Source organism: Crocodylus porosus, unplaced genomic scaffold (genome assembly GCF_001723895.1).
Source record: "Crocodylus porosus isolate Cpor-Errol unplaced genomic scaffold, CroPor_comp1, whole genome shotgun sequence".
NCBI classification, from domain to species: domain Eukaryota; kingdom Metazoa; phylum Chordata; order Crocodylia; family Crocodylidae; genus Crocodylus; species Crocodylus porosus.
The window spans coordinates 64,000,561-64,025,975 of record NW_017728948.1 but is presented as its reverse complement, the minus strand read 5'-3'; the positions used below and the strand labels follow the sequence as shown (position 1 = coordinate 64,025,975).

Here is a 25,415-nt window from a genome sequence, read left to right as displayed (position 1 = left end):
CTGCCATCAGAGGTGGTTCAAGCACCTACATTGAACACCTTCAAGAGTAAATTGGATGCTTATCTTGCTGGGATCCTATGACCCCAGCCAACTTCCTGCCCTTTGGGCAGGGGGCTGGTCTCGATGATCTCTCGAGGTCCCTTCCAGCCCTGATGTCTATGAAATCTGTGAAATCATCTCAGCTTTCTGATATGATGGATAATAACACTGGAGGCAACGTCTTTATCTGAAGAAAGGAAAAAATAGGTAGTTCTATGGGGAACATGGCACCATTCCTCTGCATTGACATGTTCTAGAGGAAATCATTTCTAGTTACAGATCAAAATAATTCTAGCCGGGTTGTTTGGGGAAGGCTATTTTACAGTACATGGGTCACTTACAGGAAAAAATGTTTAAGCTGTCACAAACAAGCAATAAAAAAAGAAAATAATTCTGAAAATTACTTTCAGTATTGTGTCTTCTTACTGCAAGGCCCTTTCAAAATTAGGAAATCAACAAAAGAAGTTCTGCCGTATTTATGAGTGAGTCGAGACTCAAATGCAGGTATCCTAGCTTCATGTTAGTTTGTAATTTTCACCAAATACATATTTATATCATGCTTCATGACACCATAAGAAAAAAGTATGGTCTGCATTAGCTAATGCTTTTCATTTTTCAGTACATGCCAAAGCTGTTCAGTATAAATAGCACAGCACATGAACAATGGCAAACACTCACAAAGCTGCTTGGCTGAGATTTTCATAGTCTTGGCAATAAACTCTGGTTCTCATGACAGCTCACTCCATTGTCAATATTCCCTCCTAAACTGGCCCACTGGATAAAATCACAATGATTGCTTATTCTCTGCCCCCACCCTTTTGACTGTCAGTCTTGTTCCTGACATCTCTTCAAAGATTGCTTTTAAAAAAAATTTTATAGCTACCCTAGGTTTTTATGCCTCTAATACATTCAAAGTGTTGATCTACAGGATGTTTTCCTAAGAAAAACATGAGCTAGATACACGTGCTGATGTAGGATTTTGAAAAGTGGAGTGCAAATAGTGCAGTGCATTATCACAACACACATTTTTCTCCAGTTAAAAGGAAACTGGAAACTTTACTAATTGGCTAGGGTCCTCAGGCTAAAGTATTCAGTTTAAGATTGAAGCAAGAACAACATGTTACTGGAATGTGCATTAATTTCCTATATCATATATTATGTATTTAAAAACACAAGACACTAGCACAAATTGTTGTTTCTTTAGTCCCACACTCATTAAAAGGTACATCTCTTTCAGATTCATAAAACAAAATCAAGCCTTCTTGAGCATCTTGACAACCCATCCCATGCTTCCCTGAAAGTTATTTCTATACCTGAGTTAATGTTTTCGGCTAAAGTTAAAAACAGTCTGCAGGACTGTGAAATAGGAGTTACATTACCAGGAGCAGTTAACGGACAGCGGAATTGCAGAACAAAAGATAACTTGATTAGTTGAACCATTAAAGACTATTAAAAAGGAGAGTTGATCATTAACAACAATGGAACAGAGAGTTTAGAAGGAATCAGGTGTATTATAATGAGCCAGGACTTCAATTAACTCCCTCCTCCTGCTTGAATTAGGAATGTAAAATAATTTAAGTAATTACCCATTTAAACTCTTCTAACAATATCAGTAAAATGGTTAAGCAATAACACATCTTAGCACGTGTATGCATGTATGTGCGCTTCCTTTTTGACACCTCCTTGTTTAACCTATGGTGCGCTGCAGGGAAAGGGAGAAGGAGATGGAGTGGCATGCTGCAACTAGTCCTCTCTCCCTCCCTCCCTCCCCCTCCTTCCAAAGGCAGCAGCACGCTGCATGGAGAAAGAGGCAGAATTGCATGCTGTAACTAGCTGCCTTCCTGGGGCACCGTGCCCCTTCCCTTCTTCACTAGACTGTGCCTGGTGCTAAATATTAATTGTAATGGATTAACAGTATAAACTTACTATGTAACCTTTCACATCCCTAGTCCAAACAGAAATGCTGCTGCCACTACCAAACAGCTGGGTTTAAACTTTGGGTGGAGCAGGACTAAAATGAGGAGTGCAACTGCACTTATGCATGCCCATACCTAGTTATGAAATGGCACTGCAAGTTTAAAATATATCTGCTATAACATGACATCATACTTTTCCTTGCTTCTCAAGCCACATGACAAAGGAATCTTCTCTTACCTTTCTGATGAAATTAACATGACATTCTCCTTTCTGTACTGGGGGAGGGCACTCTGGAGGTACTCGGTATGCTTTGTGATATCTGCTTTTCTCAGCTGCATATGAAATGGCTGATAAGAAACGGACCTCGATAAAATTGACCTTCTTGATCACATTGGTAATATCAAAGCTCTGCATTGAGGGAAAAATACAGCATATCACTTGAGTTTAATTGCTTGACATACACAGATATTACCTGCTCTATGTTTTGTTTTTATTTTAGTTTTACTTAATATTTTAGTTACTATTTAGATTTTTTATTTTAGTTGGGTTGACTTGTTTTTATTATTTGATATATGTTTGCAGCCTTCACAAGCTGAAGTTCTGGAAGACAAGAGTGCAATACTTCACAGACTGAAGAGAGAAAAGACACACTAAATTGAAGTCCTATGAGTAGTTCTTTCTGGGCAGATCACCCTGCCCCACATAGGCTGCATCCACACAAGAACGCACATGTGCACTGTTGTATCCCAAAGGAACTTGACACACCGCAGAAGCCACCACAAGAGAAACACAAGACAAAATGTTCTCTGTGCTGCATATCTGCAACCTGAACTCTAAATTTGGTACCGGGGAATGCTAGTATTAAAAAAAACCCAACCCCCTTCCCCCCCCCAGTGCACTGGAATAAAGTAGCATGGGGGGCGCTCTTGGAGCGTGGCCAGAAGCAACTGTTGGCTGGGTCCTCCAAGGAGATACTGTGGCAGCCAGCCAGAGTGTCTTTACACGGCTGCTACATCCCACTCCTGCTCCACCATGCTGCCTCAGTATGGGGGTGTGGAGTTGTGGCGGGGGAGGGCCTCCACCACACACTCCCTCCCATGGTACAGCCCTCACCACCGGTGGCAGCTGCAGGTGGCAGGCAGCAGGCTGGCAGCAGGCAGCCTCAATATGCTGGAGAAAATAAATGCAAAGCATGGCTCGCAGCAGCAACAGCAGCAGGCAACAAGTGCTCAGGGCACTCATAGCTCATAGCAGGCAGAACCCCCTGGAGGCAAGTGGCTCTGGCTGAATCCTGGGAGCTGCACATGACAGCATGGAGCCAGCCCAGCCTGCTGGTGCAAGCCTCTGAACCAGACTGGGCTGGCTCCATGCCACCATGCAGGGCTCGGCTCCTGGCACTGCAGGTGGGAACTGCATGCCATCAGGCTAGCTCAGGCTGGCTCCGTGCCTCCACATGGGGCTTCCAGCACTCCAATGGGGAGTCGGCCTTAACGGCACAAAGCCCACTAGGCCCAATGGCATATGACCCACCATGGCTTCTCGTCTGCATGCCAGCGTGCTGGGCTGGCTTCGTGCCTCCACATTGGGCTTCCAGCACTCCAGCAGGGAGCTACACATGATAGCACAGAGCCAGCCCGGCCCAGTGGCACACAGATTGGGAGCCACAGGGAGTCGTGCGCTGTCAAGCCAGGCAAGGGAGTGCTGGAAGCCCCACATGGAAGCACAGAACTGTCCTGGCCCACCCTGATGGTATGTGGCTCCTTCCTATGGCACTGTTAGTTCCATGTGCTGGCAAAGAGCCAGCCATGCCAGTGGGTTGGGTTGGTGCAGCCCATGTGCTGTGTGCAGCCCCCAGGACTCAGATAGAGCCACATGCCACCAGGGGCCTCTGCCTGCCATGTGCTGTAAGTGCCCTGAAGGCCTGCTGCTGCTGCCAGTGAGGGATATGCACCAGGGGGGAGCAGCATGTGACAAGGGACCCCACCCCCCTCCACCCATAAACCCTATTCATCCCCTTACAAACCCCACCCTGCATCCCCAGTTGCAGACAGGACAGGACCTGTTGGTGGGAGCCATGGCTGGACGGGCAGCTGCCACACTGCAGCCCTGCCCTGCCCTGCCTCGGCACTACCACTGGAACATGCAACCCCAGTCTGGGGGGAGCTCCGGGTCCTGGGAATTATTTGGGGTGTGTGATGGGCCAGGAGGAGGGGTAGAAGGGGCAGCAGAGGTGGGTGATGGACAGGGGGGCAACTGAGGTGACAGCAGGGTTTGTGTGCATGTATGTGATGGGCCACAGTGGAGAGAGAGAGAGAGAAAGAAAGAGAGAGCGCAGAGAGCAAGCCAAGAATGCAAGTGGAGAGAACAAGTGAGTGAGCATGAACGCGAGAGATACAGAGGCAGGAGTCGGGGGCTTCAGGTAGAAGCAGTCGCCAGAGCTTGGCTTGGAGCCCCATAGGGTAGCCTGTGCAGGGAGGGCTGGCCTGGAAGGGAAGGAGCTTGCCCAACCCAGTCCCTAAGCCCCAGTCAAGGGCTTCCAAGGGAGGACATGGGGATCAGTGAGGCCTGGGACAGGTGCAAGAAGCATAATAGCAAGGACTGGCACTGTTCACAGCCACAAAGCAGTAGGTGGGACAGCTGCAGCTGGACCTGTGTCCTGGTACTGGGAGGGAATGAGTGGGGGGCACGCAGGAGCTGAGAGTCAGGAGTGAGGTGCACTGGCAGGGCTGTGGAGTCGGAGTGAGAGACAAGGGCAGAGTACCAGCATATCAGTGTTATTCAGTGCCACAAAACAGCTGTGGGAACAGCCACAGCTGGACCCACATTCTGGTGAGTAAAAGGGTCAGAGGGAGATCTAATTTCCTCTGATAAAAAAGCCAAAACAAATATCAAAATATATAGGCATTTAGAATTTATTTTATTACAACTGAGGTAGTGGTAGGGTTCCATATTGTGTTAAAATTGTAAATATAATCAATAAAACATTGTGCTCAACTGATACTTGTGTGTGTAGTGGTGTTTCATTTTAATCACAGAAAAAAGTGGATTTTGCAGTTTTTAATAAGAGAATTTGAGGGGAGGGGGTTATCAGAGACTTTGGGATTTTTAAACATAGAAAACCAGGATCCCCGATGGCAAGGCAAGTGGTGGGACCTGGGGAAAGAAGCCTGTGCAAGGCTGGCCTTGGGGACCCAGCTGGAAGCCCCAGATGGTCAGGTCATCACGCTCTGACATTTCAAAGTGAGCCACTGCAATGTGTACATCTTCTGGGTGATAGCTGCCCAGATGACCAGAGCATGGGCAATGGAAGACATGACAGTAGTGCTGTACGAAGGCCACCTGTGCAGCCACAGCCCACAGGTGCAGAAAGCTCTGCTGCAGTGCTGGTACCACAGCACAGATGACAGTGTAATCTCCATCTGGGCCTGGCAGGTGCACAGCCATGGGGCTGCAGGTCCAATGAGGCAGATACTGTCACAGGTAGCAGCAGGTCACAGCCAGGCAGCAGCCCCCACTGCCAGACTGCTGCAGTGGGAAGAGGGTGCAGAGGCCACTCTAGGTCAGGGCTGCTGCAGCAGTCCTGCTGGCAAAGGGGGGATATTCTCAGATAGCAACAGGCTGGGCCTCAGAAGCTCCTGAGGACAAGTAGCCCTGAGCTGCTCGCCAGGGTAGCTTTTTATAAGATCCAAGAAGAGCTGGGCAGAGTCAGTTTGCCCCAAATGGCACAATTTACCCCAAATTAAAGTGCACATTCAGGCATGTGTTCTGAGGCACAAATCGCCAACACAAATTCAGGCTACTATTTGAGTTTCTGTAAGCACACATACTTGCATGCATGGACACACCCACAGAGTCACACTGAAGTCAATGGGACCCTGCATGGATTCACTTGTATAGAACTGCTTGCAAGATTAGGATATGAGATTACTTTTTTGCTTGCCCATTCCTACCCAAAACCCCAACAGAAACCTGCTCTTTAATTTAGTTCAGTGGTGTCCAACCTTTTTGTCTAGTAGGCTGGATGGGCAGTGTTGGGTCCCTCCACAAGCCAGATTTGTTCAGTGGTCCTAATCCAGCACCCACAGCAGGTACAGCAGGCACCACCCAGCCATGCAGAGGAGTACAAGCCTTCCCCAATGAGACCCCACAGAGCAAAGGAGCTTGACCCGGCTCCACAGGGGAAAGGGAGCATGGCCCAGCCCTAACCCAGCCCCACAGGGGAAATGGGGCATGGTCCAGCCCCAACCCATCCCAGAGAGAAGGAGGTGTGGTCCAGTCTCTATCCAGAAATGGCAAGGTGGGGGGAGTAGGAAGTGTAAACTGGCTCTGCAAGGAAAGGGGGCACATGCAGGGCTTGGAAATTTGGCAGTGGAGAGGGTGGCCATATTAATGGCAACTGCTCCCCCACTGCCAAATTTCTAGACCCATGGGGATCCCCACAGGCCAGGCAAAATGGCTCCACAGGCCACATTTGGCCTGCAGGCAAGGTTGAGCACCCCTGGTCTAGTTCAATGAGCTCACTCATACCAAAGTCCTTCAGACTAAAATTTCACTGTCTGTGCAGCTACCAAATAGATTTAGCAGAGAGCCGTTTTTCACAAAAACAGTCTGCGGCGCCTGCAGGCAGTCGCTGCTTGCCACCCCATCACCGGCACTGCCAACATCTGCAGGTGGTCCACAATTGCCCCGACCGTCACTGCTGGTGGTTGCCAACCCCTGATTGGCGCTTGGTACCACCCTGCCTCCCTGCAGCCAACAGTGCCAGCAGCATCTGCAGGAGCTCCTTGCTCACCACCGCCAGGCTCCTGTCACTGCCACGCTCCCACCACCGCCAGTGCTGCCATGCCCCACCAGCCACCAGGTGCACACATCATACATGCCAGGCACTCTTGCAACTGGGAGACCACAGATGATAAAGCATCCCAGCCTTGGGAATGCCTGGATGCCCCCTGCAGCTGAGACATCATGTCAGCTACAGTCTCCCAGTTGCAGAGGCATCTGGAACACCCTGGTGGCTCGGACACCAGGTTAGCAGTGATCTCCCAGCTGACAAGCATACAGGAGTTTCTACACTTGCTTGTGCAGGGGGAGCCTAGGATCACAATCCTGGGCTCCTCCTGAACCAGCAGTAAGGCATAACAGGATCTAAATTGCAATCACACAATCATACTTCCTGCCATGCACATGTGGCATGGCAGGAAGGACAACTGTGTGAATTGTACATCAGCTCCTATCACATCTTTACCTGCATGTCTAGAGGGGCCCATATAAACTTCTGATGCCCTCCATTCCCTTCTCTGAAATACACAGATACAGCTCAATACTTGTCCAAAACAAAGATGCTGAAGACTCACTATAAGATAGCATTATGAAGGAGGTCTCCACATGTGGATGTACAGGATGCATGTTCGGTTTCAAAATCTCACTCTGTTGCTATCCCTGCCCTTCAGTTTACTCTCACTTTGTAAAAGAGAGGTTTCAAGGATTGTTATGAATGTTTTTCCTATAACATTCATTTGTGGCACACTGGATATGCATTCTTGAATTTTTATAAAGAACAAGTGCTTTTGCCACCCTCCATTAGTAGCTACAGTATATTTTGTAGTCATCTGTGGCCGGGTCAAAAGCAATGGTATCAAAAGCAGCTTCCTCAGTGTAGTTGTGCTGGTACTTTTTTTTTCCCCGAAGACAGAGCTAGTAAATAAGGGAACAGTTATAGTCATGCAAACTTAGATTCAATTCTAATCAGTTTAATTCTGCTTTTACACTATAAGCTGTTTCATAAGCTGGTTGCACATAGCAACACACCAAAATGCACTTGCAGAAAAAAATGCAAAATAATACTAACTGTATGGCATCTGCCATCTGCAACGTGTCCCAAGATTTTCAAGTATAATTAATTACAACTCTACAACAGTCCTGTGATGGAGATGAGAATTATTCTTCCTTTTTGACAGACGGGGAAGCCAACACACAAAAAAGCTAAGTGATCTATCTAACTTAGTGCCAGGCAGAGCCAGAAAAAAATCCCCATATGTCCTGAGTTCTAGTGCCATGCCTCAATTATAAAACCTTCATTTCTCTAAGGCCAGAAAGAAATGTCAAAAGATATAGAGAGATCTTCCCAGTTTAATTCTCCAGCTGTATAGTAGAAGTTAAATTTCCTTTCTCCACTCTGTCTGTTTTATCCATTTCATTTGTAAGCTCCTTGAGGCAGGGACAAGTTTACACTGAAAAGCTTCAAAATTATTTGGTTTGAATACATCAAGCCTGTAACCATTCAGAATCGAATCCTGCCATACTGATACAGACTAGGTCTCCAGAGACACTCTGTGTTATCCAAAGGTCTGGGAATTAGCTACTATACATAAAAAGGAGAAAAAACATGCAAACATTTATAAAGGCTTCGCACTGCTTGTACTTACACTTCAGAATTGACATGTAAATCAGCAGCATCATAATACCTGTTAGTAAGCAGATTTACAGGTAATGTAACAGATTGAAATTTAAGGGTTTTTGGAGCTGTAACAAACTGACTCATTATTAGCTGAACTGATGCTTTTGGGAAAGCTCTTTTAGTTTTACACCTACATAAGGTCAATAAATCCTGGTCCCATCAGTCGCCAAGAGGGTGGGGGCCCAATGTCCCCAGAGGCCAGTCGAATAGGTGGGGGGGAGCACCGAACAACCAAAGTGTGCAAAAGCAAAACCAGAAGTCCCACCACAGCACTTCTGGTTTCGCCACTGTGACCCGAGTCCTATCAGTTGAGAAACCCTGGTTTAGATCATGAAATGTTTGTTTTAAGGTCCAATTCTGATACTGATGAAAGCCCAAATATACCTACTTTTCCCCAAAGGGGGCATACCCACATGCGGGAGCATGTGCTTGCAGTGACAAAAAAAGTAGCGGCAGAAATTTGTACCACTACTTCTTGCGGCTGTGCATGCCCCTGCACATGCACTTTAATGCAAGGCAAAATGCTCTGCTTTGGGAAAACTGCTGTTTCCCTGCTTTGCCTAGCTCCTGGCATGCTGAACCTGAAGCAGAACTAAAGGAGAGATGCTCTGGCTGCCAGCCCGGGAGGACTGAGCCTCTGAGTTTGGCAGCACATGATCCTGTGGTGCTTTTTTTCCCCACAGTGTTTTTTGGGTTCTTTTGCTACAGGGATTTCCTGGTAGCAAACTTTGTCCCTGCACTGCAAATTTGCAGTGTGGGGCACATTTTAACATGCCAGACATGTGGTTTGTGGAGCCACAAAGAGGTTTGCAGCCCTACAAACTGCATGTGCCTCCACATCTGGATCTGGCCAGAAAGTCTGGTATTGAACTTCTCTCACCAAAGAAAAAATTTTCAAGGTGCATCACATATCAAGTCTAGTTCTCAAAGCTTGTCTAGATCAGGGGTTCTCAAAGTTTTTATGCCGCAGCCTGGCAAACCACAGCCCAGAAATGCCTGCGGCCTGGCAAACCATGGCCCAACAATCACAGCCGACCATGGCCGGAATTTCCGGCTGGCAGAAAGGTGAGGATACCCCCCACCCCCTCTGGGCGGTGGGGTTGGGCCAAACACTGAGCTGCAGCCTCTCTGGCTGGCTCTGGCAGGCTGTGGTTTGCCAGTCTGCAGCCACTTCTGATCTGACAGCTAACTGTGCCGCGGACCAGCAGCTGACCCACCACGGCCTGGCACCAAAGCGCAGCCCAGGGATTGAGAACCCCTGGTGTAGGTCAAACACACTGAAACTCCTTAGCAGAGAAGTGCTTTGAAACAGCAATAGAAGCACCTTCAAAAATAACTGAATTACTCACATATCTGTTGAACATGTTGTCTGTTCTTCCAACTGTAACATCATTGACCAGGATTTGTGCTACTGTATCTACTCCCTCGAAAACCAAATTCACTTTCTGCCATTTGCTACAGAAGATGACACAGGAATGTGAAATTATTAGGATACTCTGAATTAACAGCACCTGCAATATAAATACTGAGAATGCCCCAATGTCTTGACCAGCAGCTGTTTTAACAGCTTCCATAAGAGTCAGTGTAGCTACATGTTTGTCAAGTCAAATTAAAATGAGTTTATACACCCACAATAAAGCAAAACCTCCCATTGTCCAACAGGTAGCAAATGGATGGGTGCATCTCTGTTATGTGGCAGTTGGCAATTTGAGAAATATATTTTCACACAGGAAGTCTTGAAAAAGAAACTCACCAAATGCTAATAAACTGCTTCATGGCCATACTATCTTATGCAACCTGATTTATTACATCATAAGGTAACAAGCATGCAGTTTAAAATCCACTTTACTATCTTCCCTGCAGAAATGGTGGTTAAGAACTAATTTTAACAAAATATATTTTTCTAACATACCTGACATCAAAAGGAGTTTCGAATGTCCTGCTGTAAGTCCAGTTATCCAGGCAGATCCATCTGTAGGCAAGGTCATTAAATCTGTAGTAAGGGTCCTAACAAAAGAAGGGAGTAGTGTTACAAAATTATATTTATGCTAGCGTTCATTAAGTGAGCATATTTTTTTTGAGATATTTTTCAAGTGCACAATCCAGTCATCCTGTTTTAGTTAGCTTTAGGAGCTCTGATATTTTTCTCCCAGCTTTGGAAGTAGTATGTGAAAGCAACAGCAGTGATATGGTTTGACACTGACTATATAGGTCAAATCCTGCCTGCAGTATTCTCTCACGTTTAAAGTACGAAGGGCCAAATCCTGCTCTTTTCACTAGGAAAACTGCTCTGTTATATACTGTAAAAACCTCAATAAAATGTAGCAATTTAAAACATGAAAGAGAAAAGTAGAACCACTGTCAATGACAAAGAATAGTAGGACTGACTACTATAGGGCCAGGAGGTTTTGAGAACTGTCATAGACTACAGTGACAAATCTCTATTGTATAGCAGTCACATCTCCAGAGATCCTCGCCAATCATTCTTTCTGTGGTAAGAATACACAAATTTTATTTTGGCAGACAAAAAGAAAAGGAAACATATTCGGCTTGTGGAGCAAAATTTAAACGGTCTGCTATATTATTCTTCCAAAAAGACAGTTATGTGAAGTATTACTCTATCTAGAACACATGTATATTTCCCTCTTAGTCACACTACTTACTTAAAATAATAAAATCCAATCATCATAACTCATTTCCCCTTCCTTTTGCCTAATGAATCCTTTCCTTCTATTGGGTCATACTGTACTATAAACTTAGTCAAGGTGACCCAGTATGGTAGTACAGGGACCACGTGGGGACCCGATACTCTACTGCTGTGCACCTTGTATAGCTATCTACATCTGTGCAAAGCCAATAAAAGTCTCATGTTGAAAGATAATATCCTTCCCATGTTCAGAGTATAAAACTATCAGCCACTGACCCTGTTAATCTCAATCTTACCAGATTTCTAACATAAAAAGAGCACTAGAGAAAGCACAGTGGCATCATAATTCTCATCTACATTTCAAAATGCTTCTGACAAGAATACATTGGGCCTGCATGTCAGAATATTTGTTCAGGCTTTTTTATTTTCCTGCTTCAACTCAATTTTTCTCCTTAACTTGTGCTTCAGTATAAATGTTAATAGTCCTTCTGGACTTGAATTGCTTTGAAGAGGATCTTCTTACATCTATCTGGTATCTTGAATTGTTATTTTTTTTTTTAGATCCAGCCAATTTATACACAGCCCTAGTCAAGGAGCAGGTTGTAACCACAGCACTCAAGGAATACCAAAACCATATGTGAGTCAAACAGTCCAGATGCTTTGGAAGATCCCCAGGAATAGACAGGCCCATGCAAAGTATAGGGCATAGCCCTGCATTCTTGCTATCAGTCACTTTGTCATTTGGGGTTTATCTTAAACTGCTTTCAAAATGGCTGAAACCAGTTTATGTGCACTGAACTTCTAATGTTACATCATTAGAAACTTGTACAGGCCTTTCCTCAATTTTAAAAGATATCCAAGTACAATTATTTTTATATATCACCTGTTTAGAGAAAGAATATAGCAGCACATGCTTGTTGTTGTTATTAAATGAGATGTTCAAGCTAATTAGAGAGAACCCTGGAAGTTTCTGCTTTTGATAATTCTAGGACATGTTTAAGTGTCAAGAATGATAACACCCTTGGACACAAAACCTTCATACATGTTTTATGCAACCTCTAAAAAACAACTTTACAATTTCCATCTTATTTTAGTTCATATGCAATTGTTAAACTATATTTTGGAAAACTGATGCATAAGATTTGTTTCTTAAGATTTATTTTCCATAAAATATTTCTTAAAAGTCTTTAGCTCCAAATAATAATAGTATATACCAATATCTAGATACACCTATACTTACACATACATACACCACACAGATATCCATATCTATCTATATCTCTGTCTGTCTCTCTCTCTCTCTATATGTACACCCCTACAGATATAAATACACCTATCTGAAGTAAAACTGTGCGTTTACACATGCATACATGTCTTTATAGATATGTTGTTTAATACATAATGCACCATACTTCCATATTTGTGTGTGTGTGTGTGTGTGCGCGCGTGTGTGTGTGTGTCTACACATACACAAAATATACTGAGACCAAGATACCAGAGTGCTGAACATAAGAGAGCACAAAAAATAATTTAAAATGCAGCCAACCTAGAAAGAACAGTCTCTTCCTGGAAGGTACATAAAGAGATTACAATAAACCTACCCATGCCCCCCCACCCACCCCAGCTGAAATAGAGCTCTCTGCTCACACCAACTTCATAACACTCACCATAGCTCCTCCAGTTAAGTTGTGTAAGCAAGCAGGAAAGACGGGTAATAAAAAAAGAAAACTAAAGAAACTATAACTCAGCACTGAGGCAAACCAACCTTCCAGCTCAGCTATCATCACTGTAAAAATTTCAACATGTGTTGGTAAAACTAAATTGTAAAGCTCTTTTTCGTTTTATTTTCTTGCAAAGATTTAGCAGGATGTCAAAATGTTACTGTAAGGCAGTTTCAGCTCGTGTACCCTTTTATATTTTTCTCTTCTTTTTAAGGGGGGGGGGAAGGAGGCAATCGAGGCCCCGTGGTAAGGGAGGGAGTGGGGCTGGGGCTGGGGCAGGCACCGCACAGCTGAAGCACAGTACAGGATGGAGCCACAAGAGCAGTTCATCCGTGGGGCTTGGGTGAAGGGGATGGCTCCTGCTGCTGCACACACCCTGACGGAGACCCAGGGGGAACATGCCCCCCAGATCTGTGCGCGGGGAAGAGGCAACTGCTGCTGCAGGCTGGACTCTGCACCCCACTGCTGCTGCCCCAAGAGCCATGCGACACCTGCTGCCACTGGGCAAGCAGGGGACAGATGCATAGACACACACAAAGATGCAGACACACATATCCATCCCTGCCCCGCACTGCTGCTGCTGCCGCCACACCACATGCCACTTTCTGATGGTCGGTCGCACGTGCAGCTCTGCGGGCTGGTGGTCCTGGGACTGGACACAGAGAGCAAGTTGAGGTGGGGGGCAGGGAGGCACTGCAGTGCACCATATGGGGCCAGTGGCACCCAACCCACCTCCTTCCCCTCTCCTGGGTAAGAAGCAAAGTATGGGAAGGCGCTAGGGGAGACGCTGCTGCTGAGTCCCAGGGCACGCTTCATCCCCACCTGCCTGCCTGCCTCTTTGTACCCTCTATGGCTTTTCTAAGTGCTCCTAGGGGTACACGTACCCCCAGTTGACAACCGCTGCTGTAAGTAGTAACAATTGTTACTAGTTACTAATGGACAGGGCAGTAGCCCCAGGTGCCAACTTAGGGGGACATAGCTCCACTCTCAGTAGCATGGGAAGGAAGCAAGTGAGGCACCAGGGCAGTCCCCTGGAGAGCTCACAGTGCAGGTCTGCATCAACCCAGCTGCAGCACCTCAAGCTCATGCTGCTACAGCAGCTGCCACAGCAGTAGCAGCTGCCACCTAAGTGCATAGAGCCAGGGCAGGTAATACTCCACTCTTCCACCACTCTCACACACCCCACAGTTGGCATTTTCCCCCTCCTCTGCCCAAGAAGATTGCTATGCCTCTGTGCCCTACAGTTCCTAACCAAAAACTATTATGAACCCACCCCTAACAGGTGACACTTTGCAGCTGTTCAATTCTTATGAGTGTCCACTTTCTAAGACACTAGCAGGTTCTTTAAGTTTCTTTCCCTGTTAAACTGGGAATTGCATTTATATATTTATAAGGAGGAGACCTGAAATAATCTTTGAGCAACAGAATGTAATAGAGGATTTAATTCAAATGTCAGATTCTTTATATTCATTTGTCTGCATATCTCAAACTAACTCTGTGAATGCCTTCTTTTAAGTAACTGACTTAATTAAATTCTTTGAAACTGTAGAAGAGATTAAGATAAATGGTTTATTCATGATAAACCACAGCAGGATTTACTGCTTAAATGAAACTTAAATGAAATTCACCCGTAAATGAAAGTCTTTACCCTCTATAAACCGAGTCAAGACTCTTTTTCTATAAGTCACTTTGGTTCCCACCATGAGCAGTTACACTCTTAAAAGATATTTTCTCATAAATCTCAACAGAGTATTAAATAGGAGAAATTATAACTGAAATAACCATTATTTGTTTGTGTTCCATTTTGTGTTTTTTTCTTCTCCTTTCATGGCTAATGAAAGTCAAAGCTAAACATTTGGATACTTTTGTTTGCATTTAATCCTTGGTCCCCTATCCAGGGGGACCAATTCCATAACCCATATCCAGTCCTCACCACGCTCCTGCCCCTGCTGCAGTTCAAGGCAAAGATCGGGCTTAAAAGTCACCTATGTATCCACACAACTTAGCTTCCACCTCCTCCTTTCTCTTTCCTTCTTCTTTTTTCTCCTTTTTCCTTTTTTGTTTCCTTTCTCTTTTCTCCCTCCCTTTTTCTTTCCCACTTCTTTTCTTTCTTCTTCCCTGCCCTACACCCTCCCAGATACGGTCTTTGCTCAGAAAGCGCATCACATACACAAGCAATCCTTGGTCCCCCAAGGCAGGGGTCAGCAGCCCTTTGTTGGCATGGGCCTCCTTTGCAATTGAGGGCCCACCACAGACCACAAGTCTCAACTTCCCAGAGTGGCCAGCTGCCTGCACTTACCCTTGCCATTAATCCCTATCCCTCTGCAGCAAAGGTAAGCACAGACATGGCAGAGAAGAAGCTCTGCAGCAAAGGGGAAGAACTGCATAGTACAGCTCTAGGCCACCAATCCCCCATGCCAGACTAGGCCTCCGAGGGCCAAATCAGACCTCTTTATGAGCTGCAGTTTGCTGACCCCTGAAGCCTAAGGCATGCCAAAGCAGCACACAGGACTCAGTCCAAATGTCATCCTTCAACTGGCTTAAAGAGAAAATTATTAAGATCTCACCTACCATTTCTTCCTATTCCCTTTATTAAAAAAATTTAGTCATCTTAAACATAAAAAGTTGGTATTAAGCTTGAAATGTGCCTTCTGTCCTACAACACATGCATGGGCAGATGCAAGATTTTGAAAAGCGGGTGCAAACAGTGTGTCCCACCATCACTTACAGAAGCCATGGCAGATTTGCCCCTTATAAACTAATCAAAGGGGGGGGGGGTAAATCACATATAACATCACCACATAGGATAACACAATTTTTTCTCCAGTTAACCCAGGGACAGGCAATCATTTTGGCTGGAGGGGCACTTAAAGTTTTGGTGAGCTGTCGAGGGCCGCAAGGGTAGTCTCACCCCTTGGTCACCATCTTAGGAACAGAAGTCTCACCCCCTAACTCCTGACCTTTGCCACCTAAAGTCCCTCCTCTTGTCCCCAGAAATACTCCTTTTACTCCAAAGGGGGTTTGCCATCTTGGAACTGGAAAAATTATATACTAAAAATCAAACATTGACAATAACATATTTTAATTTTATTTTTAAAAATATTCTTGCCCTGATTTGTGTGGTGTATATAGAGGTGATTGCATAATAGCTCAAAATGAAATCTTATTCTTGTATACTGTGGAGGGTTTGGGGGGGTATGAGTGGGTGAGCTTTGGGGTTTATGAGGGACTGTGGGGGGTGTATGTGGGGTGCAGGGGAGGGTATGAGGGTATGTGCAGATGTGGGTGGGTAGGAAGGGGGGTTTGTGGGGGCTATGAGGTGTGTATGTGGCAGGCATGTGGATGAGAGCCTGTGGTGGGGTGTGTTCACGTATCACTGAGCCAGGTTCCTCCCAGAGGCATGGAGGTGCGTGTGTAGGGGGAGTGAAGTGTTTGTGGGGTATGTGACTGTGTGTGGGGGAGGGTATGGTTGTGAGGAGGGTGGGGTATTCATGGGAGCCCCCCCCACCCCTAAGCTGGTCAGCATGTACCTCTGCCCTGCAACAGCCTGGAGCTCGCGTGTCCTGTGGTGCCTCCCTGCCACTGCCAACAGCACCTGGCCCCACCCTACCCCCACCTTGGATCTCCCCCGCTGGCGCATGTCCACAAAGTTATGCTTAGGGGCAACCAACATGGGTTCATTAGAGGCAGGTCCTATCAAACCAACCTGGTGGCCTTCTATGACCAAATCACAAAATCCTTAGACGCAGGGGTAGCAGTGGACGCAGACTTTCTGGACTTTTGGAAGGCCTTCGACACCGTCTCTCACCCTGTTATCATTTAAAAAAATCGGGGGCTGTAGTATTGACATCTACACAGTCAAATGGGTTGCCAACTGGCTGGAGGGCCGCACCCAAAGAGTGGTGGTGGACAGGTCATTTCCGACCTGGAGGGATGTGGGCAGTGGGGTCCCCCAGAGCTCAGTACTCAGGCCTGCACTGTTCAACATCTTCATCAGTGACTTGGACAAGGAGGTAAAAAGCACCCTGTTCAAATTTGCTGATGACACTGCCAGCCCATGTTCATTTTGGCTGGATGTACACCTTGCTGGGGTCTTTTGACCCCAGTACTCTTTCCTGCCATGGCAGGGAGTCGGACTTGATGATCTGCTCAGGTTCCTTCTGACCCTACCAACTATGAAACTGTGAAACTACGAAGAGCAGATAAGCCAGAACCCATGGGCACAGCCCCGACTCCAGCACACCTCACACCTGCTCTGCACTGCCCGCTCGTGGTGCCTCCTGCTACCCCCTGTGCATGCAGCAGGGCTGGGGCGGTTCCATGGTTGGACTGCATTTCTAGGCAGTCCAAGTGGCAGCTGTTCCTTCCAGCTGTCCCAGGCCCCAGCATCACGGTACCAGTGGGGACCATTGCTGCACAGTCCTGACCCAGCCCACCTGGCATATACTCCTAATTCACCCACCCAGGCTCAGCCGCAGCAGTAGCGGTGGCTGCTAGGCAGAAACTGTTGTTCAGCGCTGCGGAAAAGTAGCCCCTCTCCCTTGCCACTGCCAGGCCCTTCCTCCTGCAGCTGCCCGGAGCCTGCACTGGACTGCCCTGCATCTTCCCCACCATGACCAAAACCTCTGGGCTGCCCAGCGGGGCAGCAGTGGCAGCACAGAGCAGCTCCAGGGCAGCCCAGCACAGGCTCTGAGCAGCTGCAGCAGCAAGGGCCTGGCAGCAGCAAAAAGGGAGAGGCTGCTTTTGCCCTGCGCTGAGCAACAGTTTCTGCCTGGCCACCACCACTGCTGAGCTTGAGTAGGTGAGTCTGGACCAAGCACAGGGTGGTTCGGGTCAGAGCCATGCATTGCAGGTCTCTACCAGCACTGTGCAGCTGAGGCCAGGCAGCGGTGGCAGCCAGAAGGAGCCGCCACCACCTGAGCTAAATAAAAAGGCAGTTCAGCCAGAGCCACCCCAGCCTCACTGCCTGCCCTGGGGACAGCAGGACGTGTCACAGCTGGATGGTTCCTGGGCCAGGCAGGACCAAGGGACCTGCTACAGGCTGGACAAAGACCTTCCATGGGCATGATCCTGCCCAGGGGCCATATTTTGCCCACCCCTGAGTTAACCAGAAACTAGAAGCTTTACTAATATGGTCGGGCTCTAGCACTAGTTAAAGATCAAAAGCAAAAACAAATATAAATGTACTGGGATATGCACTAACTTGGCTAGATTATATATTCTGTTTAAAAAAAAAAAATAGGCAAAAATACTCAAAAGAGAATTCTTCATTAGTTTCTTAGACATTATAGTTAAATGTACATCTCACTCAGATTCCTAAAACAAAATCTAGCCTTCTTGAGTGTCTTGACATTGCTTTCAATACTTCACTGTCAGTCATTTGGTCACCTGAGTTAAAAATCTCGACTCGGGTGTAATATCAACTAGAGCTAAAAACAGTCTGCAGGACTATGAAACAGAAGAAACAGAGTACCAGGAATGGTTAACAAACAGAAATATTACAGATGAAAAGATAGTTTCAATAGTGAAACACCAAGACCATTTAAAAAAAAAAAAAAAAAGATGGTCATTTCCACCTGTGGAATAAAGAGAACTTAGCAGCATTCAAGCAGGTATGCTCCTGCTCAAATCCAGGGGGCACGTGTCCCCCCGGACGAACCACTCATGGCTCTGTCCCACACCCCTCCCCACCCCAGCTTGTCAGTGCCTCCCCTAGCCCCAGCACCATTCCCTCCCTCCCTCACAGCAGGGGTCTTAATCTGCCCCCAGTCCCCACCTTCCCTTCCATAACACCAGACTTGCCAGCTGAAGGCAACTCTTCAAGCTGAAGAGCTGCGTACTAGAAAATCGGATCAGTATCAGCCAATATGCCTCCTTAAAAATAGGCTATCGGTACTGGCCCCAAAAATCTCTATCGCTGCACCCCTAGATATCAAATATAGCAAAACACACATGAAAAAGCTGAAGATCAGTAAGTATTCATGCAAGTTATTCAGCCAGTAATGTTGAAAAAAACTATTCAAGAAAATTAAGCTTCTGCCAAGATGTTCCATTAACAGAAAGAAGCATAATACACAATTTATGTTCTCAATTATTTGGTCAGATCAAACATGCTGGAAGATGTTCATATCTGAACAGGCTGCATTTAATTTTATTTGGTTTTCATTTAATGAAATGATTTGTTCATGTTTATAGAAAAGTTTGTGCCAAAATGTTTATATGTTAAAACTATGCAACAAGAATTTCTTCAGTTACAATGGCATAGATATTACACATATATCCAAACATTTTCCTGCACTGCTTTGTGCAGGAGGATGGGAGGAGAGTATTTAAAAAAAAAAAAAAAAACATCAATTTTCCACGTTAATGAAACACGTTATAATTTTCGGCTTAGAAAACTAATAGTCTATTTGAGATTGTGCCATTTACTTGATCAAAGCTCACACGATCAAACTTCCCACTCTGCTTTGGTTCATAGCAGAATCAGGTAGCCTAGTACCTCACAGAACCTGAACCACCTTAGACATCAGCTGTACGATTTGGACCTGTCAGCCAGTAGTCTGACTCCAGCTTGTTTTGGCAGAAACTCAGACATGCTGCCTATTGCTTGATGCCCAAATAACACATGATCCAGAATACCCAACATTTCATCTAGAGGTCACCGGAATTCTGTTGTCTTTTTGGCCAAAGGCCTGTCATTTGTGCCACATCAAAAAGTTTAATAGATCTTTGATTCCACTATCCACATCTAATGCGTTTCTAAGCAGTAGTGCAAGTAGGGGTGGGGGACTGGGGTACAGACCCAGATGCTAATTTGAAAAGGGCACAAATCTACACATGTCCCTATGGCACTATTACTGTGCCATCATTTAGGACTTCCAAAAGGAAGTCCTAAATGATGGTACAGTAACAGCTCATACTGGACTGTGCCAGTGATGCACAATTATTTTTAGCTGCTAAGCTGCCATAGCAATGTGCTATAGCAAGGGAGCGCATTGCTATAACAATGTAGCATCTTGTGCAGATGTGTCCACTGTGTACAAGGGCTTTCAATCATTTTTAATAAGTGTACCCCCTCAGACTCAAAGTTTCACCGCCTGTAGCCCTTTATATTTTTTTCCTGTTTAAGGGGGGGCAGATTGAGGCCCTCACAGCGAGGGAGGGAGTGGGGCTGGAGTGGGGCATAGGACAGAGCCATGCTCATCCCATAAGGTGGGGCACAGAACAGAGCCATCCGGGGGGGGCCCACGAGGAGGAGAGGTGGCTCCCACCACAGCGCACTCCCTGGGAGGGCACGGGGGGGAGGGCAGTTGCCCCCGAACCGGCACACAGAGCAGGGTGGGTTGCTGCGGAGCAGGGGGGTGAGGCGCAGGATGGCTCCTGCTGCTACGCGCACCCCTGGGAAGCCATGGGAGACGTATGTCCCCAGATATGCACATGGTGCAGAGTGGGCTGCAGCTGCGCCCAGGACAGGCAGCAGTGGCACTGGGAGATGGGGGTTGGGGGGCTATGACAAATTCTGGAGTGGCTGCAACCTGCCCCCCCCATAGCATTGCTCCCATATGTCCCTCATGGAGAAGGAAGGAGCGGGGCTGGGACAGGCGCTGCACAGCCGGGCAAAGCATGGGACGGAGCCGCAAGTGGCTTGTCCAGGGGGCGTGGGCAGCTCCCGCCCTGCGTACACCCTGGGAGTGAGCGGTGGGGGTGCTTCTGGATCTGCGCGTGGGGTGGCTGGGTCTCTTCCTGGTTGGGAACCAGGCCAGGCAGTGGTGGCTTCTCTGGGAGGTGGCAGCCCCTCCACAATTCACTGTAGCCCCCTCCCCTCCAGCCCAACCCAACACCCCCACCAGGAACAGCCTGGCACTGCCCTGCCCCCGGTCTGCAGTGGCAGCCCAGCCTCACCCTGTGTGCAGATCATTGTAGCTCACCCCAAACCCCCCTCCCAACACCTCTGCCACCCACCCCGAGTGCAGCCTGGCCCAATCCCCCACCAGGATCTGGTGCCATCCCGACCCCAGCCCCACCCCACATGCAGATCCAGGGACACATGCCCCCCATTCCCTCTCAGGGGTACACACAGTGGCAGGAGCTGCCCCCACAGTTCAGTCCTGTGCTCCTCTCCAGCTGGGTAATCCCTGCCCCAGTCTCTCTTCCCCCGCTGGAGCCTTGATCTGCCCCCACCCCACCGCTTCCCCCCACAGGAGACTTACCACCTAAACTCAGTTGCTTTCCATGTGGCTGAGCTGTTCTCCTCCGAACCTGCATGCTGTGCTGCAGCTGAACACATGGCATTTATCAGCCATATCTGTTCTGCATGCCCCCCTACAATCCTCGTAAGTACCCCTAGGGGTACACGTACCCCCAACTGACAACCACTGGTGTACAACAAGACTTTGGCTATAGGGGGAAGGGGAAGGAGTCAGTCATAGCCAGTGAGGCAGCTGGGAGCTTGCAAGGGGACCAGCAGCCCCAGTCCTTTGTCAGCTTCATGCCCCCACAACCTCCGTGGGAGGTCTCACTGCTGCAGGGGGGAGGCAGTCTTGGTGTGTTTGGGAACCAAGGAGTTAATGAGGCTCCTGCCTCTCTCACAGCTGAAGTCAATGACTGCTGGTAGCAAAAGAAATTGGTGGCACTGGGTGAGGAAGGATGGAGACTGACAAAGTGACTGGATCTAGTGGACCACAAGCTCCACGTTATCTAGGGTTCAAACCTTATTAGTTATGCCTCCATTTCTAGGCCTTCTCCTGGATTTTCAAGGACAAGATGCATTTTTTTAACTGGATTTGACTTGAGGCTGGAAGATATTGTATGGTTTGTTTGTTTTTTCACCAGAACTTTTGGCTGGCTTGTCTTTTACTTTGAAAATAACAAAAGTATAGTAAAATTCCCACAATTCTGCATTCTGATGAAGGACCTCCAAGGGGGACTCACACCACCTCTTCTGTTACCTCTAACAACTCACTGCAGGAATGAAGCTGCTGAATATTCAAAGATTTCTTTTCTCCAGAAGGTTTTAGAGCTGTGATGGTTCACTGGGTTAATAGAAAACACGGAGCATTAAACAATAAGACTAAAACACTCCTCCCTTCTCAACTGCTCAGTTTTTTTCTCAGGACTTCTGACATCACTATTGTGCCAGCTCTCACACATTGTAGACCCTCTTGGTAGAGGTGCACTGATATATTGGTCGCATATTGGATTAGCGCTGATAAAAGGAAAATTAACGTTACTGGCAGTTGGCTTTTTTTGGTTGGTGTAGTCAATAATGTCACCAATAAATACCACAGGCATTCATGCAGCAGCAGGACGCATGCAGCCAGGAATGCAGCCAGGCAGTGTGGAGAGCAGCGTCCAACTGGTAAGTCTGCAGGGGGTAAGAAGCATAGGGAAAGGAAGACATGTGGGGGAAGGCAGATAGAGGTCCCCCCATGATGAGGGAGAGAGAGGGGCAGGGGCAGAAGCAGGCACTGCCCAGCCAGGATAGTAAATCCAACCCCAGGGCCAGGACGGAGCTACGGGCAGCTCATCCAGGGGCCGTGGGAGGGGGGAGTTCCCACCACTGCACACACCTCCGGGAGAGGTATGTGCTCCCTAGATTTGTATGTAGGCCGAGAACCAGCTGCCCACTGTGGGCTCAAGGCCAGGGATTGTGCTGGCCTCTTCCTGGCAGGTGGGCTGGGCCAGGGCTGTGCTCAGGGCAAGCAGGTCAGGCAGCAGCAGCACTGGGAGGGGTGGTTACAGAGTGAGCTACGGCTACCCCAAATTCACTGTAGCCTCCCGCCTGCCCCTCCCCCCACAACTTACCAGCAGAACGCTGCTCTCTAAGCTGCCAGGCTGCATATCAGCTATCAGATCGGTATCAGTCAATATGGCTAGTTAATAAAATCGACCAAAAAAACCTTTATTGGTGTGCCCCTACTTCTTGGTTATACCTTTAGGTGTAAATAAGTAGAAGAAAAAAACAAAACAAAACAAAACTTTATTTTGGGGGGAAATTTTCTGGCCTCCTTTAGATGGTATAAAAATAAGAATTGAGCACAAAGACTTTTTCTCTCCCTTTTTACCGGTCATTTGTAAACCTGGATCTCAGCTTGTCTTTTTACCAAAGCAGAACATGGATATGGATTCCCCCTCCCCAAACCTTTCTTCCTGCTTTGCCAGACCTTTACAGTACAGCTGGGAGACTGCATCCCATCTGTGAGCTATGCTTAAGTGATATCTTTCTAATTTTTGTGGTATACAGACTGAAGCCAAAGCCTACTGAAATCAATGGTAGTTTTTCCACCAATTTAGAATTTGGATCAGGCCCTAAAAAGACTTACACTTTTTGTTGGTTTTTCTGATCTCCAGATGGTTACATTTATCTTTCACTCCTTCCCATAATAATATTTTGTCTCCATATAAATTTCTGGTGATTTAAACATGGGCAAAAAAAGACAAAAGTTGGTTTCTTTCATAGCATTCTAGTTTTACTCTAACGCAATTTGAAACTGCCTTGCATGGTCATACCACATGAACCTACTTTGCAATATTTTATATACAAAAAGAATTCCACTAACATTACGAAAGAACATTATTTTAAAGCAGGGGTATCAAACAAAGGCCATGAAGCTGTTCCATCCAGCTGCTATGCTGTCAGTGGGCCAGGGAGTTTGGGGGCATGGCCAGCAATGGGTGTGGCCTGCCACAGAATCCAAGCCCATACAATCTACTGCATGTGGCCCATCAGTTTGCCTCTTCTTAGAAGTAGCATCTGACAGGAGTGTGCTTACTCATAACTAGGCACACGTAGTTTGACACACCTGTTCTAAGTGGTGTTTCACAATATGCAGATATATACTAGTACTGTAAATAACCTCCAAAACACTAGAGATTAAAGTAATACAATACAGATATTTACAAATATTTATCTGTTCTTATAGACCAGGGGTTAGCAACCTACAGCCAGTGGACTGATTTGACCTGTATAGCCAATTTATCTAGCCCACGAAGCTGGGGGTGGGGCAACTTCTGGAGCATTTTGGCACCAGTTTTTCAATAGGTAGAAGCAGCAACAGAAACACTAGAGGCTGGTGGGAAAGGAGGGGTACAGTGACTGTGGCTCTGGCTCCCACTCCAGCATGCTGCTCAATATTATTTTTATATACTATTTAAAAGTCAATTGACAATTCTCCATCTAGTTTAAGTCCTGATTCATTCAAAAAGATGTAATTTAAAACATTAAAATCTATTTGAACTTACAGACCTTCATTGGTAGTCACAGTTTCCTTCTGGCTGTTGAACTGGTCACAACAAATTTCAACCCAATTGCTAGAGCACTCATGTTAAGAGAAAACTATGTATTTAGCTTAGCCCACTTATGTAACCTAACCTGTAAGAGGTACCTCATAGTTAACTTAGTAGCTGATTAGGTGGCTGGGAGAAATCAGTTATAAGAAAATACCAAAGCACATTAAACAGTATTATTTTATATGAACTGGTAATCCACTGCTGAAGACGGGTTTAATTTTCAGAACTGTAGAAGTAACACTCACAACTTCTTAGCTTAAGTCTCCACATAGCCCACAAGTCTCCTTCCTCAGGTCACTTGATGCCTGAAAGCTATCAGACAGCTCTCCCAATTACATGGTTTGTTCAATTAAAAAATTCACAAAAAGACCTTGCCTCTAACATAAAGTTCTCATTCATAACTTACTGTATTTACTTGAATATAAGTCAACCCCCCCCAATAATTAGATTCTATATATGTACAATTTATAAATTTGTTATAGTTTTCCAGGCATAGAATCAAGCTATTGGATGTTTGTCTTGTATTTATCCCCCTCCCATCCGTACACCAGGGAAAAGAAAATCTGGGGTGGGGTCAGGTAGCCCCTATACTCCCATCATCTTCTTTCCACTGCAGCCCCTTCTCAATTCCCCCTTACTGTCAGACCCTGCTCTCCCGGAGCACATGGAAATGAGGGGCAAATTTGACAACACTGATTTTAAAATAAACATGCTTGTAGTAATTTGCCTATAGGCAAATTATAATGGGTACCTGTGGCAGGACAGCTTTGGGGTGCTGTGACCTCCCCTTAGCGCCCCGCCTATCGTGCCAAGTCTGGGTACTTAATGCATCCTCCGTCTCGCCCACCACGTCTTTGATCTTATTGGTTCAATTAGGGAGGCTGCCTTCTCTTTCCCCCTTGGCACAGAGCCAGCCTTACTCTACCCCGATTCCGGGCCACATCCCATGCCGGTCCTCACCGGCCTGCCCCCAAGGGTGTCCTAAGCAGCCCACTCTCTCTCTCCCTCTCCGGGCTTGCTTCGATATACACACCCTCTCCCGGGGCCGGCTCCACTACACCCTGTATGCCCACACTGGGGCCCTCGCCCGCGCCTCTCGCGCTCTCTGCCCACACTGGGGCCCTCGCCCACGCCTCTCGCGCTCTCTGCCCACACTGGGGCCCTCGCCCACGCCTCTCGCGCTCTCTGCCCACACTGGGGCCTCCTATGCCTGACTCAGGCTTCTATGCTTGCGCGCCCGCCCGCACTGGGGCCTCTGCTCGCGCTCCTCGCGCCCGCCCGCACTGGGGCCTCCTGTGCCCAACTGGGGCCTGTGGTCGCGCCCCTTGCGCTCCCCGCCCGCACT

The 25,415-nt window shown here is 47.0% G+C and overlaps 1 protein-coding gene across 1 annotated transcript in view; it reads right to left on the bottom strand.

Moving 5' to 3' along the window:
• MANBA (mannosidase beta) overlaps positions 1-25,415 on the bottom strand; it is a 91,233-nt gene that overhangs the window by 56,304 nt on the left and 9,514 nt on the right. The window contains exons 2-4 of the mRNA XM_019553233.1: positions 10,326-10,420; positions 9,763-9,868; positions 2,194-2,364 (exon numbers count right to left, since the gene is read on the bottom strand). Of these exons, the coding sequence (XP_019408778.1) occupies positions 2,194-2,364; positions 9,763-9,868; positions 10,326-10,420 (372 nt within the window). The remainder of the gene's footprint in view (positions 1-2,193; positions 2,365-9,762; positions 9,869-10,325; positions 10,421-25,415) is intronic.